At 51.3% G+C, this 16,295-nt stretch overlaps 1 protein-coding gene and 1 non-coding gene across 3 annotated transcripts in view; one reads left to right on the top strand and one right to left on the bottom strand.

The window, feature by feature from the left end:
• Nucleotides 1–3,622: 3,622 nt before the first annotated feature.
• Nucleotides 3,623–3,731, top strand: LOC136327589 (small Cajal body-specific RNA 14). Its single transcript, XR_010729776.1, has one exon. It is a non-coding gene; the product is annotated as a small Cajal body-specific RNA 14 (non-coding RNA).
• Nucleotides 3,732–5,358: 1,627 nt separating this feature from the next.
• The window catches only part of GCN1 (GCN1 activator of EIF2AK4), a 60,959-nt gene continuing 50,022 nt past the window's right edge, over nt 5,359–16,295 (bottom strand). For both annotated transcript variants that reach the window (XM_066260449.1, XM_066260448.1), the window contains exons 50-58: nt 16,155–16,268; nt 15,469–15,699; nt 12,647–12,840; nt 12,423–12,537; nt 9,393–9,489; nt 8,789–8,937; nt 8,234–8,338; nt 6,586–6,804; nt 5,359–6,060 (exon numbers count right to left, since the gene is read on the bottom strand). In XM_066260449.1, the coding sequence (XP_066116546.1) occupies nt 5,935–6,060; nt 6,586–6,804; nt 8,234–8,338; nt 8,789–8,937; nt 9,393–9,489; nt 12,423–12,537; nt 12,647–12,840; nt 15,469–15,699; nt 16,155–16,268 (1,350 nt within the window). In that variant the 3' untranslated portion in view covers nt 5,359–5,934. The remainder of the gene's footprint in view (nt 6,061–6,585; nt 6,805–8,233; nt 8,339–8,788; nt 8,938–9,392; nt 9,490–12,422; nt 12,538–12,646; nt 12,841–15,468; nt 15,700–16,154; nt 16,269–16,295) is intronic.

Genomic DNA, 16,295 nt, shown 5'->3' with positions numbered 1-16,295 from the left:
CCTTTATCCCATACCTGCACGCCTGATGCCATACCAAGAGACTTGGCAATGGCCTTGCCCGGCCCTTAGGTAGCCCTCAAAATCAAGTGGACGTTGAATACCTTGATTACAGGGACCATCCTGGTATTCTCTGAGGCCTAACATGTGGTAGGCACTTGGGTGTCTATTGAATTAAAGTGAAGCCACACAAGAATTTAGAGTTAGAAGGAATAAAAAATAATATAATTGAACTCTCTTGAGTTTGCTTTTATGTGAGGTATGGGCCAAATATGGGGTCATTCTCACCAAACCCTTCAGTAGGAATTTAGTCCCCTCGTCTTTTAGATTACATCAGTGTTCCTCAAAATGCAATCTGGAGACCCCGGGGCTCCCTAAGGCCCTTTCAAAGAATCACTGAAGTCAGAACATCTCATAATACTAAGATGGTATTTGCCTTTCCCATTCTCATTCGCTGAGCGTACAGTGGAGTTTCCCAGAGCCTACCTAACGTGATATCACAACAGACTGCAGAAACAGACGTGAGAATCCAGACATTTAAACAGACTTGCAAAAATGTAAAAGCATTCCACTCTCCTAAAATGGTTTTGTTTTGGAAAACTCGTATTTGCCATGAATGGTTATTTGTACTAACATATAATGGATTATTTTTAAATGAATAACACTTTTAGGTTGACCAGTTTTGGTGTCTAAGATAGTGACTATCAATAGGTAAGGTACATATAACCAAGAGCTCTTTGGGGTCCTCAATAATTTTTCAAAGTGTCAAGGAGGCCTGAGTCCATGATGTGTGAGAAGTGCTGGATTAGCTACTGCTGCACCCCAGCTTCCCCCTCCCTTTTCTGGGAATCCACATGATAGGAGGATCTACTGTAGCTATGACCAGGCTGCCACCTCTACCCGAGGGATCTCCGAGTAGCACCGGAAGTGACTGGTGCATCACACGAGGGCACACTCAGGAGAGATGCACCAGAAGTCCCATGAAGGTAACCACCCTTGGACCAGCTTTTCTAGTTTGCCGAGCTTCATCACCATCACACTACCCTTCCATCCCGGCAGGCCTCAGGGGTCCTTCCTGACAGATCCAGGAGGGTCACTCAGAACCTCCCAACAAAGTAACTGGGCTCCTCCTCTTCCAAAAAGTGAAACCCGGCCTCTCAACAGAGCCCCTTACTTTTGTTTGCCAGGAACTTAACTTTTGTTCAATTCACCTGCCAAAATTATTTTTACAGAAAGGCCTGGGGTTTGGTGATGACCAGCGTATCAAGAAATACATTTTCTTTCCAGTTCTGCAGCCAACTCGCTAGCTACGTGACCTATGTTTTGTTAGCTTTTCTGCCTTCAGTCTCAAAAAGTGACCAATATGTACATCAGCAAACCCTAGGCCCAACAATCTCCTGAATACAAGAGGACTGTGCTTGTGACACACCTCGGATGGTAACAGGTCCTAGCTAGTGTTCAGTTTCTCCTCATTGACACCTCCCTCTACTCAGATCAGCCACTTAGGAGCTCCCGTGCCCAGCCTGTGCGGACTGCATAATCTCCTTCACTCCAGAAGAGCCCGTGTGACTGACCATCACTGTGCAGGTGAGGACGAACGGGCTGGAGAGGCTAGGGGACGTGCTCTGGGTCACCTAGCTGACTACTAAGCAGTGAAGTTAAGGGACAAACCTGTCTTCAAAGTCCATGCACTCCACACAGTACACTAGAACTCAAAAGCGCTATCTCCATCTCCTTAAAATATATTTAGAACCTCGATCTTTAAGTTAGGCCACTTGTTTTGCCCTATTCTGAGAAAGGCTTGAAGGCAATTTTAAGACACGTCCACACAGAACATTTAGAAGAAAAACATTCCTGCCAATCGTGTCTCAAAATCTGCCCTCAGTAAAATGTCTCCAAGTCTCTGCAAATAAGTGTCCCTCCTGCAGGTCCTTTGCCTCTATCACCACAGCAGTGTGATGGGGGAAGTCACCTGGAGGTTTGGTTTCCAGAAAGGCTGACACGTCACACTCCCCCAAATTTTAAAGTAACCTTGACACTCAGAGGTTCCCAGAGTCAGTTAAGGACTGAGAATGCCGCCTGGTTTCCCCTGGATTAGCTAAGGGCACATGCTGTCATCGCCTTTCAGGCACAGAGCAGAGACACACGGGACCCCCTGCCTAGAGGATCACCTAGTCTGAGAGAAGAAATGTCTTTTTGGAAGACTTTTCCAGTAAGTGTCCTGTAAACGGGGCAAGGTACCGTTCGGGCGCAGAGCAGCAGGGGAAGCCTGGGGTGGGCAGAGCCTGGGCCAGCCACCAGAGCCATGGCCTCTACCTGCTGTGCTGCGCCCTGACCTCCGCCGCCGCACCAGGATGTGACAGGTTCGAGGGCACTGTTCGAAAGAATGAAAAATGCTTGTGCCTAACTAGCCAGCACACAAGAGAAGGGCTAAGAATTGGACCTCTGGCCCTGGCTGGTTGGCTCAGTGGTAGAGCATCGGCTTGGCGTGCAGAAGTCCCAGGTTCAATCCCTGGACAGGGCACACAGGAGAGGCGCCCATCTGCTTCTCCACCCCTCCCCCTCTCCTTCCTCTCTGTCTCTCTCTTCCCCTCCCGCAGCCAAGGCTCCATTGGAGCAAAGTTGGCCCAGGTGCTGAGGATGGCTCTGTGGCCTCTGCCTCCGGCGCTAGAGTGGCTCTGGTCACAACAGAGTGAGGCCCCTGATGGGCAGAGCATCGCCCCCTGGTGGGCGTGCCGGGTGGATCCCGGTCAGGTGCATGCGGGAGTCTGTCTGACTGCCTCCCCGTTTTCAGCTTCAGAAAAATACAAAAAAAAAAAAAAAAGAATTGGACCTCTGGGGATGGACTGCCATTTAGCCATGTGACCTGGGCAAGTGACTTCTCTGTGCCTCAATTTCCTCTAGAAAATAAATGAGAATCAACTTCATAGGTTGAGAGGATTAAATGAAAAAAAATGGCCAAATGTCACCTCTTAAGATTACTATTAATTGGCCTGACCTGTGGTGGTGCAGTGAGATAAAGCGTTGACCTGGAACACTGAGGTTGCCGGTTCGAAACCTTGGGCTTGCCTGGTCAAGGCACATATGGGAGTTGATGCTTCCTGCTCCCCCCACTTCTCTCTCTCTCTCTCTCTCTCTCTCTCTCATTCCTCTCTCTCTAAAAATCAATAAATAAAATTTAAAAAAATCTTAAAAAAAATACTAAAAAAAAAAAAAGATTACTATTAATCCTTGAAGGATAACTTTGACAACCATAGGCAGTCACACACATCAAAACATATGGTTCCTGGGCCCTGGCCGGTTGGCTCAGGGGAAGAGCATCGGCCTGGCGTGCGGGGGACCCGGGTTCGATTTCCGGCCAGGGCACACAGGAGAAGCGCCCATTTGCTTCTCCACCACCCCCCTCCTTCCTCTCTGTCTCTCTCTTCCCCTCCCACAGCCAAGGCTCCATCGGAGCAAAGATGGCCCAGGCACTGGGGATGGCTCCTGGCCTCTGCCTCAGGCGCTAGAGTGGCTCTGGTTGTGGCAGAGCGACCCCCAGGAGGGGCAGAGCATCGCCCCTGGTGGGCATGCCGGGTGGATCCCGGTCGGGCGCATGCGGGAGTCTGTCTGACTGGCTCTCCCCGTTTCCAGCTTCAGAAAAATACAAAAGAAAAAAATAAATAAAACAACATATGGTTCCTGCCAACAGCTTGTATAGTTATCAGATTTTCTGTGTGATGGCGCCATACATGTTAAAAAAAAAAAAAGGATGACTTTGAGAACAAGAGATTTTTAGAGCTTCCATTGCAAATTCTCCGAGACAGACCAGCAGACTGGCCCAGAGACTGGTTGACTTGCCCAAGGCTACCCGCTCTACCAGCCAGCAGGGCGAATGGCCTTGCATCTCTGCGGCCAGGCACCATTTCCTCCAGGGTGGTCGGTTTGCAGCCGTTTTCAGGATTGCTGACTGCAGCTGACCGGGTCCTTTTTGTTCGCTCTAGTGTCATGTCTGGGATTGCCCTTCACAGCTCATTTCCTGGGGCTCACACCCTCCTTCCTGACTCAGGGAAGGCAGTTCAACATGCTCGGGAGCCCTTGACTCATCTGTCTCTCCCAGAGTGCTCTTATCCTCCGCCAGTTTCTGGAACTGGAACCTAGTGTTCTTCCTTTAGATTTTGCTGAGTTTTTCCACCTTGAAGGACCTCGGGTTCCCCTCCCAGTTTCAGACTGTGGATTGAACGCCACGGATGGACATAAGCATTAATTCTAAGATCCCAAGAACACCCTGAAGACCACTTTAAGTGCTTAACAGAGATTCCCAGCCCATAGCCCCTCACCCAGAACCTTCATCTGCCTCCCCATAACTGGCAGAGGTGACCACATATGCACACAGCTTGCTGGACATATGCCCCAGCAGCAGGGAGGACGCCAAAGACCATCTGAATCCCAGAAGCAGGGAACAGTTAGTTGCCATGGCTACCAAAAGCTGAAACCATTGGCTGCTTGGGCAATGGAGACTGACTTAGCTGACCTCTCAAGGTCCCTGCCAGCCCTGGGACTCTACAATTACATTGAGCCAGCTGAGACCATGTCTGCTACAAGAAAATAGGAAGTCCTGTGACACAGAAGAATCAGACATCAAAAGCAAGGATTTCATCAGAAATATCTTAAGAGGTCACCTTGTCTTATTCATCAGAAGTGCTGAGTCACAAGGCTACTTTCTATCTCTGCCACATTATTAATAAGCAAAGCCTCTTTTTGGCATAGCATTTTAGACCTTTTACAAAGGGAGTTCGCTATCACCACGTTTAATTCTTTTTTTTACAGCTCTGACCAGTAATTTTTATAAAAGCTTATTCCCTACTGTAACCAGAGAAACACCCCAGAAAAACTTGCGTCACTAGGCCCAGAGGGGCATGCTCCATTGGACAGGACGCATGGATCACGAGCCTTCTAAGAACCAGGAGGAAGGAAGTCATTCACAAAGGAGGCAGATGCTGACCTGCCACTCTGGTTTCCTCTTGTAAGTCCTCTGACTGCAGGAATGTGGTCTCGCTCCAGAGGGGACAGAGTGCTCTTTAAAGCTTGACTACAGCAGCTCCCTACCTTCCTGAGTCAGGACAGAGCAGGGAAGTGGTTCATACGAGCCCTGCCTTCTCCACACCGCGTGAGGTCATAGGGCTGGCCGCACACCCTCCCAGACCCAGACCCAGACCCGACCGCAGGTCAGAGAAGTATGGATATCTGTAAGACTTCTGAGACCAGGAGCGGTGCCCGAAATCAGTGCTGCTGATGTTTAATGAAGCAGTTGCCAGCCTTGTCCTGTTCCTGATGTAGAATGCTTTAACAGCTATTTGGAGATTTTTATAAATTGACATATCGAAATTAAATCAAAGCCTTTATTAAACATTCCTCCTTCAAACAGCCTGCCTTTAAACCTACCCTCCCCCCACCTGTGAACTGCCAAGGTTTCGTGAGTATCATTTTCACTGGACAGGGGTCAGCTCTAATCAGGCCACACAATACTGAAAAGCCACACCAAGACACACACACTGGGCAAACCTCCACAGTCCAGCACCCCACTCAGGGTCTAGGCACAAGCTTGGTGGCGCCGGCCCCGGAAGCAGGGCTCAATCACAGCAGAGGAGCTGGAAGCCTGACCCGCCAGGCCACACTGGTCGATCAGCTCCTGATGACCATTTGGTGAGGCTCAAACATGTGCTTTTTCTTCTCATCTCCAAAGGAAAGGGTGAGAGATGGAGGGTCAGCCTTCAGTTATGTGTGGGTTAGATTTAAGGCTTTGGCTGTGGTCTGTTGATATATTAAAATACTTTCTGGGAACGCCATCTCCTAAGCTCCCCATCAGAACAAGTGTATTTTCAAAAATGAAAACAATGAACAAAGAGGCGGAGCCAAAATGCTAATACGGAGCCCAGTGGGCAGGGCCCAGGCCCCTCATGTCAGAATGGTGTCGTCGACCTGCTCCGTGGAGTCAGCTTGGCTGGCCAGCTTCTTCAGCGACCTTCGGTTGCACTCATTCAGGACCTCTATACTGGCCACATCCAGGATCTTGGAGAGGGACTGTGGGGAAGATGGAACAAAGAGACAGAGTCAGAAAATATGGCTTCAGGTTTCTCCAACCAGAGACAAAAATGAGTGTTAACTCAGAACTAGAACCACTGAGGGCACTCTGGCAAAATAAGATCAGAGGGCTCCAGAGAAAGCCACAAAAACCACTCATTATGCTTTTCACATGGCGAGGTAGGAGTCATGAGAGTGTCCAGTGCTTTAAAGGTTGCCCGGTGGTAGGGACTGAGTGAACAGGGAGCCAGGTATCCATAGGCAGCCCAACTGGCATGTTTCACAGGTTTGGGTGCCACATGAGACTTTATTGGAAAGGCTCTGTTGCCAAAAAAAGTCTGAACACTACAGGCAGAGAGAACTGTTTTCAGGCACTAGACCAGCCCCTGATCACAACCTGCCCGCCCACACTCATGCATACAGGGTGGCGTGGAAGAGTATGATATCTAATACTGTCACACAGAAGACCTGCAAAACAAGTGCCCACAGCATGCGCTGGGAGGCACTCCAGTCCCAGGCTCCCACCTGAAAGACCTCGTCACCCTGTCTCATCTTGAGGAGGTTGACAATCGCCTGGTCGCTGTAGGCCCTAACGACTGTGTTTTTATCCTTGGTGTTGTCGAGAAGAGCCTTCAGGATGGGTTTGATGGCTTGAGGGTCCAGTGGTGGCAGTGGTTCCTTGTTTGCCCACCAGATCATCTTCTCAGCCACCAGCCTGATATCACTGGATGGGTTCTGCAGACACTATGAAGAGGAACAGGGGTTTTTTCAGGCAGGCACATGCCACTTGTTTCTCAAAGAAGCTCAAGTGTCTGCCCTGATGCTCTCTACATTGTGGAACCTGACACCACTGTTCCCTTTAGACACCTGCCCTCCCGTGCAGAGGTGACAAGGTGATTCCCTCTTCACCTCCTGCTACTCTGCTCTCTGCTCACTCCTCTTGGCCCACACAGAGGTTTCACTTCCTCAAACATACCATGTGCCTTCCTGCCTCGGGCCTCAGAACTGGTTGGTCCCACTGCCTGGGATGTGCTTGCCCCAGATCCTCGCTTGGTGGGTTCCTTTGTATCCCATCCTTCAGGCCTCAGTTCAAACGTCAGCCTTCAGCGGTCCCTCCTGACAGCCCCTTCTAGGTCAAGGCCTTCCCCCCACCATACCCCTGGCTTTCCGTGCATCTCCAAGTCCAAAGACCTTGTCTGCCTGGTTTATCTCTCTGCCTCTGCATGCAAGGTGATACCGGCACAGGCTCGATCTCATCAGGACTCTGAAAACTCTCAGCAGAGTTCTGGGGGGGTCTGCAGGTTAGGGGCCATCACCCTTTGCAACCTCACTGCTCAAAGCGAGGTCCATGCACCAGCAGCACCGACATCACCTGGGAGCTGGTTACATGTCCCTTAAATACAGGTTCTGGTTATGACTTGTGTGTACATTAATGCTTGAGAGTTTGCTTTATTACACAGGCCATGGGGGCCCCACTGCTAGCTTCCTGGCCTATATGCTCCTCAACGACCACACCAGTGAGTGCCATGCCAGCTAAAGGGAGGCAGGGAAGAGATTTATTAAGATTTGAACCCCGGGCCTGACCAGGCGGTGGCGCAGTGGATAGAGCATCAGACTGGGATGTGGAGAACCCAGGTTCAAGACCCTGAGGTTGCCAGCTTGAGCTCGGGCTCATCTGGTTTGAGCAAGGCTCACCAGTTTGAGCCCAAGGTCCCTGGCTCGAGCAAGGGGTCACTTGGTCTGCTGTAGCCCCCTGGTCAAGGCACATATGAGAAATCAATCAATGAACAACTAAGGAGACACAACAAAGAATTGATGTTTCTCATCTCTCTCCCTTCCTGTCTGTCTGTCCCTATCTGTCCATCCCTCTTGACTCTGTCTCTGCCACACACACAAAAAAAACTGAACCCAAGTCTGTCCCTAGTTTTATAAAATCAGGATGTCTAGAAAAAAAATGCCTGAAATACTGGTTACCTTGATTTGAGGTCATAGGTCTGAGAATCTGACAAAAAGTTGGGCAATTCCAGAGAAAAACACCCACAGACTACTCTGCGCCCATCCCTAAGGGTTCAGAAATGTCCCGCAGCTCCCACTGGAACACAGCTAGCCTGGGCACTCGCTCCGGCATTCCTGGGTCCCGGTCTCTCACAGCCGGGCTGGCCTGCTTGCTCACCTTAATGAACAGGCTGGAGAGTCTGGCAGGCAACTGTCCTCCCGTCTCGATGTGATGCTTCATCAGGAAGCCCATGCCCCGGACCCCGCTCACCGCAATGGGGATCTGGGGAGCAAGGGAGAGCTAGGCAGGGCGGCATCCAGGTCCCTCCCTGAAGCAGTGGGGCCAAGCACAACCCCATTCCCCAGCAATCTCTGGGATCCTGGCTCCGGACCACCAACTGCCTGGCCCTACATCCCAGTTCCTCAACAGCGTGCCTACAGACAGGCTGCCATGGCTGGAGGCAGATCGTTCTGCGTCACTGGTTCCTGGAGTAGGGCACCTCCAGACACTTCAGCCCAAACTCCTCACTGTTTAGGTGATGGAACTGGGGCCCAAGGAGAGCAAGTACTGGTCCAAGGGCACAGCAAGTTACCACAAAGGGAAAACCTGAACTCACGCCTCCAACTCCCCAGCCTGGGTCCCTCCCTATCCCAAGCTGAGTCAGCAAGACGCTGGCTGAGGAATTCTGGCTAGGGGAGGGGAATGCCTGGCCTGGCGGCCCCAAAGCCTTACCCTGTCTGCCATGGCATTGCTGAGGATCATGTCCTGAACTTCGCTGCTGTATTTGCCTGCGCAGAGTCGGCTGGGAGCCACATTCACAGCCACGGAGAGTGCCAGGCTCCGCCCGTGCCGAACCATCCAGTCAATGCCAGACACGTCCGCTGGCAGGAGGACAGCCTGGGGTCACCCTGCACTTAACAGCATGCCCCAGACCCACAGGCCTGCCCGACCTGAGACTAGCGTGCCAACTTGTCCTGGCGCACACCCCAGTCCACCTACCTGCACATGGGTCTCCCGGCCCAGGAGGCATGCTAAGGAGTGGGTCTCCACAAACCACTAGGGTGCAGCCCAGCCCACCTGCACATGGGTCTCTCGGCCCAGGCGGCATGCTGTGGAGAAGGCTCCCACAAACTGCTGCATACTTGCAGCGTGTCCTCTGAGCAGAGACACTCAGGCTACAGGAGCACGAGAAACTCCATTTTGTTTTAACAGCTGGAGTCCCAAGGAGAAGGCAGCCCAGCCACCAAAAGACCCCCTGGTAAGGGGAGACCGGCTCTCACAGCTTTCCCCCAGGGCTGCAGGTCCAAACGGGAAGCCCCCCGGTACAGATACCTACCCAGCAAGCACTGCTGAAGAACAGCGCTCAGCTCCTCTTCTGTCAGAAAGGCGCACAGCTCGCCCAGGCAGCCGGCCGAGGAGATGCGAGTGTTGTCCTGACAGAGCAGAGATGGCGCTGAAAGGTGGAGCCACCCACCAGCTCCACGGTCACCTGAGCGACAGTGCCCCAGACAGCGTGTAGGGAGGAGGGCGAGTAAAGCAGCTCAGGAGTTCCAACTGCAGCCCTTCCTCCAGCGCTGGTGCTCCTGCTGCCAGACCGGGGCTGCCAGTCACTGCAACTGCCACTCGATGTGGAGTGAAAACTACACACCTGGTACTCCACTTAGTTATAGAAAATCTAGTGTGGGCATATGGTAATCACCAGCATAATAGCAATAATGGCTGTATTTACACAGCACTTTTCTTCTGAGGAAGCCAGAATGCTCTTACACTATTATCTCAATTACTATCAAGAGCCCTGTGAGACAAGGAGGGGCATGGGGGGCTCCTGCCTACCCAGCTAGAGAACCCCTCGAGGTCCTCTCCCCCACTGATCAAGTGTGTCCAGAGTGGCTCCCTGCTATCTCTCCACTATGTCGGTGTGCTACTGCCACCCACATATATTATTAGGGTTTGTCATAGGAAGTCACACTGAAGCCACTCATCAACCCATCAAAGACAAGGCAAGACCAAGCATTTTCCATTGAAATATACGCCAGATACACCTGACCTGTGGTGGCGCAGTGGATAAAGCGTCGACCTGGAAATGCTGAGGTCGCCGGTTCAAAACCCTGGGCTTGCCTGGTCAAGGCACATATGGGAGTTGATGCTTCCAGCTCCTCCCCCCCTTCTCTCTCTGTCTCTTCTCTCTCTCCCTCTCTCTCTCTCTCTCTCTCTCTCTGTCTCTCCCTCTCCTCTCTAAAATGAATGAATAAATAAAATAAATAAATAAAATAAAAAATAAGCCAGATACACAATGGCTCCTCCCTAGTCAGCTACTGATGGGACAATGAGTACGAGGATTTTAGGTTCTGTGCTACATTATCAGTAAGTGCCAACATGACGTGCCTCCCCCACAACAAACCAAACTGTCAACCAGGGACTCCATGAATCATGGGGAGTCTAATGACAGGTTGGTACCCTGCATGCCACCTTCGATCCAGGGGAAGTTCTGAGGGGGCGGAGGGTGGTCTGTAGCACTATGGGCCTCCGAGCTCCAAGCAGAAGCCCAGGTGCCATGCAAGGCTAACGCTGGCTCTCCCTGACACCCACTCTCTCTAACGGGATCTATTTTAAGCTCTATTGTGGTAAAATGCAAATTGGTTTAAATACTTTTGCTTGCACTGTTTATGACTCTCTAAAACTCCTGGCAAAGATTATGACCAAAAGAAGGTCATCTCCAATCTGAACCCCAGAAAAGGCAGGGGCTTTAGAGGACTAGCAGCTGGGGATTAGGCTGGACCTAAGGAGCGTGATGGGCGCAGTAGCAACAAAGGCCAACCTGTGTGGGGGCACACGACGAAGTATACGCATGAGCCCAGAGCAGAGGATCAGCCCCACAGGTCTAAGTTAAGCCACACGACAGAGGATGTCTGTCAAAGGGGAAAGAGAAAATCCGTATCCACAGACTCAGCCCCTACTGGACCTGTCAAGGTGAGGTGCAGCCAGTGGGTCATGGAGAAACGCCTCCAGGCTGGGCGAGGAAGGGCTACACTGACGGAACTGGGACAGAACCAGGTGTCACGGGGCTCTGATTCTGGTTCTGACTCTACCATTTGGCTAGGGTGTGGACCAGGCCAGTCTCTCCCTTTCCAACAATGTTAAGGCCTCACCCTGGGACAGACACCAGATACCAAGTTTCCTGAGAGCTGTGACCACACTTCAGTCACCTCTAGGCTCAGCCCTTTAGTGCAGCCAATATTTCCTAAACCAATACACAAAACTTTATTTTACAAATGGGGAAATGAGGAGCAGAGAGGGAGAGTGACTTGTTTAAAATTAGAGAGTAGGCCCTTGCTGGTTGGTCCAGTGGTAGAGTGTCGGCCCAGTGTGTGGATGTCCTGGGTTTGATTCCCGGTCAGGTACACAAGAGAGGTGACCATCTGATTCTCTACTCCTCCTCCTTCTCTCTCTCTCTCTCTCTCATTCTCTCTCTCTCTCTTCCCCTCCTGTAGCCATGGCTCAATTGGTTTGAGTGAGTTGGCCTTGGATGTTGAGGATGGCTCCGTGGCCTTTGCCTTAGATGCTAAAAAATGTCCATTGCTGAGCAATGGAGCAAGGACCCCAGATGGGCAGAGCATTGCCCCCTAGTGGGCTTGCCAGGTGGATCCCAGTCAGGGTGCATGTGGGAGTCTATCTCTCTGCCTCCCCTCATATCACTAAAAAAATTAAAAACAAAAAATAAATAAAATTAGAGAGCAAATTCATGAGAAACTGGGACTTTAACAACCTGACTTTCCTGCCTGACCTGTGGTGGCACAGTGGACAAGGAGTAGACCTGGAATGCTGAGGTCGCTGGTTTGAAACCCCGAGCTTGCCCAGTCAAGGCACATATGGGAAGCAACTGCTCTTCCCCCTCTTCTCTCTCTCTCTCTCCTCTTTCTAAAATCAATAAAATCTTTATTTTTAAAAAATTTATTTCTTTTAGTGAGGGGAGAGAGGGAGAGGGAGAGAGAGAGAGAGAGAGAGAGAGAGAGAGAGAGAGAGAGAAGGGAGAGGAGCAGGAAGCATCAACTCCTATATGTGCCTTGACCAGGTAAGCCCAGGATTTCAAACCAGGGAGCTCAGTGTTACAGGTCTATGCTTTATCCACTGTGCCACCACAGGTCAGGCAATAAAATCTTTAAAAACCCTATTTTCCTTATCTATAAAACAGAGCATCAATATTGATACTACTCGCCTTGTTATACTCACAACCAATGTCATGAAGAACAACATGAATGTCAGGAATGACAGACTACTGACCAGTCGGCAGCTGTACTAAGTTCTTCTAATGCAAAGCAGAGACACCAACCAAGGAAAAGAGCCCACCCTCCACCTGCAGGCATACCTCGTCATGTCCCAGCATGCTCAGCAGGAGCGAGACGATGTTCTTCCGGATGGTCACGTCCACTTTGGCCCCTGCTCCCTGGATCACAAACCTCAGCGCCTGCAGCATGGTGTCTCTGCAGAACCAACGCACCCCGCTTAGGCCCCACTCTCCGTGCCGACGGCTCCTGCCACACAGGCCTGGCCCGGCCTCGTGGCCACAGCGCTCCCCTGCTGCCACCTCACCTGACGCCCGGGTCCTCCATGACCCGGATTCCGTTCAGCAGCTCTGTAAAGAGGGGGTCCACCTTGATGTGGATGGAAATGAGCTTCCCCAGCGCATCAGCAGCCTTCAGGCGCACCCCGCGGTTGGAGTCCTGTAGGGCTTTGGTAAAAGTGGTCTGCAGCTGGGGCAGGAAGGGCTTCAGGGCAATCCCAACCTGTGAGAAAAATGCACCCCGAGAGCAGTGCTGAGGTGCAGTCCAAGTGTGCTCCAGGCACGAGAGCAAAGCACCACAAGCCACCACAAGCCGAGCCAGCTCTCACACACAGGCCAGGAGAGCCTAGCGAGGGCAGGCCATGCTCAGCCTCTGTCCTCGGCACCGTCACTGTACAGAGAAGGGGAGGGGCACCACCACCATGAGGGAGCCTCAGCTTGGTTCATTGGAGACCTGTCCGCTTGAAACCTCAGTCCTCAACACTGAGCAGGCAGGCAGGCGCTGTCAGCACTGCTGAAGAACTGTTCTAGTGCCAAGACAGGGAAATGAACTAGGTGCCTAAAGACAAGTACCATCTACTGAGCATCGATGATTAGCCCCCAGAACGACCCTATGAAACAAATAACCTCCGAAAGTCATCCCTGCACACGTGCGCCCCCCCCCCCCACTAAAAATCTAGTTTATCCCTGACCACCTACAGAAAAACAGGCACATTTGTGATAAATTACAGATGAAGCCAAGACTAAGGATTTACTTATTGCTAAATGGGAAATCAGAGTAGCTGCCCAGAGGTCTGGAAATACCGGGTCGGAAGTTTGCAGCCTGCTGGGGGCACCTGGAGTGGGGCCGGTGAACCTGCCAGGTGGGGACCATCTGTCTACAGGTGACATCTGACCTGGGGCTGAAGGGACAGATTCCGTGAGGGAAGGGTTCCATTTGTACGCAGAGTTGCAAAATCACCACAGAAAAGAACAGTATAGCCTGACCAGGCGGTGGCACAGTGGATAAATAGAGTGTCGGACTGGGACACGGAAGACCCAGGTTCAAAACCCCAAAGTCACCAGTTTGAGCACGGGCTCATCTGGTTTGAGCAAGGCTCACCAGCTTGAGCCCAAGGTCACTTGCTCAAGCAAGCAGTCAATTGATCACCTGTAGCCCCCTGGTCAAGGCACATATGAAAAAGCAATCAGGCCCTGGCCGGTTTGCTCAGTGGTAGAGCATCAGCCTGGCGTGCAGGAGTCCAGGGTTCAATTCCCAGCCAGGGCACACAGGAGAAGCGACCATCTGCTTCTCCACCCCTCCCCCCCTCTCCTTCCTCTCTGTCTCTCTCTTCCCCTCCTGCAGCCAGGGCTCCATTGGAGCAAAGTTGGCCCAGGCGCTGAGGATGGCTCTGTGGCCTCTGCCTCAGGCGCTAGAATGGCTCTGGTCACAACAGAGCAACGCCCCAGATGGGCAGAGCATCGCCCCCTGGTGGGCGTGCCCGGTGGATCCTGGTCAGGCGCATGCAAGAGTCTATCTGACTGCCTCCCCGTTTCTAACTTCAGAAAAATACAAAAAAAAAAGCAATCAACTAAGGTGCCGCAACAAAGAATTGATGCTTCTCATTTCTCTCCCTATCTGTCTCTTCCATCCCACTCTCCGTCTCTCTGTCACACACACAAAAAAGAACAGCACAGAATTTGACAAGACCAGGTACTTTCAGTGTGGCATGGCTGTGGACAACACTTAATTTGAAAAAAAAGTCTCAATTTTCTACAGAATGTGGCTGATGGTCACAATCCCGTTTTCAGTTGGGAAGCTGCTCCCCATACTTTTCTTAGAAAAGGAAAAAAAAAAAGCTAAAGATTTTAAGCTTGCGTTTGTTTCCAAACCTCAAGTAAAAAATTTTTTTTTAACAACAAATCCTGGCTCTGATTATCCTTTTTTAAATCTAAAAAGCATAATTATTACCCCCCCAAAATCATAAATGGTTAATATTTTAAATCTTTGTTTCTTACACCTGACCAGGCAGTGGCGCAGTGGATAGAGCGTCGGACTAGGATGCGGAAGACCCAGGTTGGAGACCCCGAGGTCGCCAGCTTGAGCGCAGGCTCGAGCAAGGGGTTACTCGGTCTGCTGAAGGCCCACAGTCAAGGCACATATGAGAAAGCAATCAATGAACAACTAAGGTGTCACAACAAAAAACTGATATTGATGCTTCTCATCTCACTCTGTTCCTGTCTGTCACTATCTATCCCTCTCTCTGACTCTCTCTCTGTAAAAAAAATAAAAATTTAAAAAGAAAACAACTTTGTTTCTTACACTTCTGGCAAAAAGTCAAGCTATTATAGCCGCGAGTCCCATTTTATCCTCTCCCAATCCCTCGCATCTCCTTTTCCGCGGGGAAGGAATGGAATAAAGAGGGAAAGCATACTGAAACAGCGTTTTAGTTGTGCTTATGTGGCCCTGGATTTTTTCCTTTGAACCAGTAGTTCTTCAAAATAACAGTCAATGTGAATTGAGTGCTTGGAATTAGTCAGGCATTATGCCCGACATTATTTCACCATAGCCCTGTGTTTCCCAGCCCTGTGAGGCAGGAAGTTCCAGTACTCTAAAATTGTGGGTGAGGAAACAGGCTCGGAGGTTAAATGACTTTCCCAAGGTCACTCAGCCATATAGCTACTAAGTGGTGGACCTGTACTTGAGCACCGTGGAGAGTCTAGAGTCCAAGATCCTAACACCCTTTGCCATGCCATTTCTCCATAATAAACTGTCACTCCCTGCCACGTGACACCTTGGACTAGTCTCCTGCAGACAGATCTGTTCTCTAGGATCAGAATGGACCAAGAGAATGAACTCATCGTCGCTTACCTTGGCCAGCAAGAGGCTGAGTGTCTCGAGCAGGGCTGCCTTCACGTTCCAGCTGAACCGGTCGCCCAGGATGCGGATCAGGGGGCCAGTGATGCTGACCACAGAGGGCCTCAGGGCGTCGGCTGAGGTTAGGCGGATCACCAAGCCTAAAGCTTTCGCCGCTTCCTCTTTCTGCTCCGGGCTGCCAGTCAGGACTCCCTCCCGCAACACTGGAAGTATGGAGGTTACTCCCTGACAAGAGAATCACATGGGAGGGTCAAGGCTCCAAGGCACCAGACCCAGGCGCCTCCTACCTAAAGCAAGGTGCTTCTGTCAGCCACAGTCTCCTTAATTCCACAGGAGAGACAGATTATGCTGCCAGGATCCCAGCCAGAGAGGGTTTTGGCTGGGGAATAGTCTTAACTTGACAGTGACCAGAAGATAAGAGCCCCACAGGTCTGTCGCACAGGTATACGCACTGCTGTCATCTTTGTGACTCACCCCCACAGCTTAAACTGAAAGTGGCACGAACCCTGCCCTATGTGGCCACCCCAGGGAAGAAACACTGACTGTGAAGGTGCAGAACAGCACCTGGGGCACTGCCAGGTTACCACACGGCTGCTCCAGCTGCACTACGCAGACAGGGTTGAGGGTGAAGGCGGAGGAAGGCCACGTGCCCACGGACCTGCACAGGAGCCCTGGCTTACCTTCTTTGGGAGGCAGAACCCTGGCACATGCTCGCCTTTGCTCTCGTTCCCTATGAACCGGATTTCTTTGTGGAGTTCTTCGATTAGTGCCAGCTGGTTGCCAGCATCCAGCTTCTGTGGGAAGATAGGGAAAAGCGCGAG

Source organism: Saccopteryx bilineata, chromosome 2, assembly GCF_036850765.1.
Source record: "Saccopteryx bilineata isolate mSacBil1 chromosome 2, mSacBil1_pri_phased_curated, whole genome shotgun sequence".
NCBI classification, from domain to species: Eukaryota; Metazoa; Chordata; class Mammalia; order Chiroptera; family Emballonuridae; genus Saccopteryx; species Saccopteryx bilineata.
Note: the sequence above shows the minus strand (reverse complement) of the source record. Positions and strands in the feature narration are given on the sequence as shown.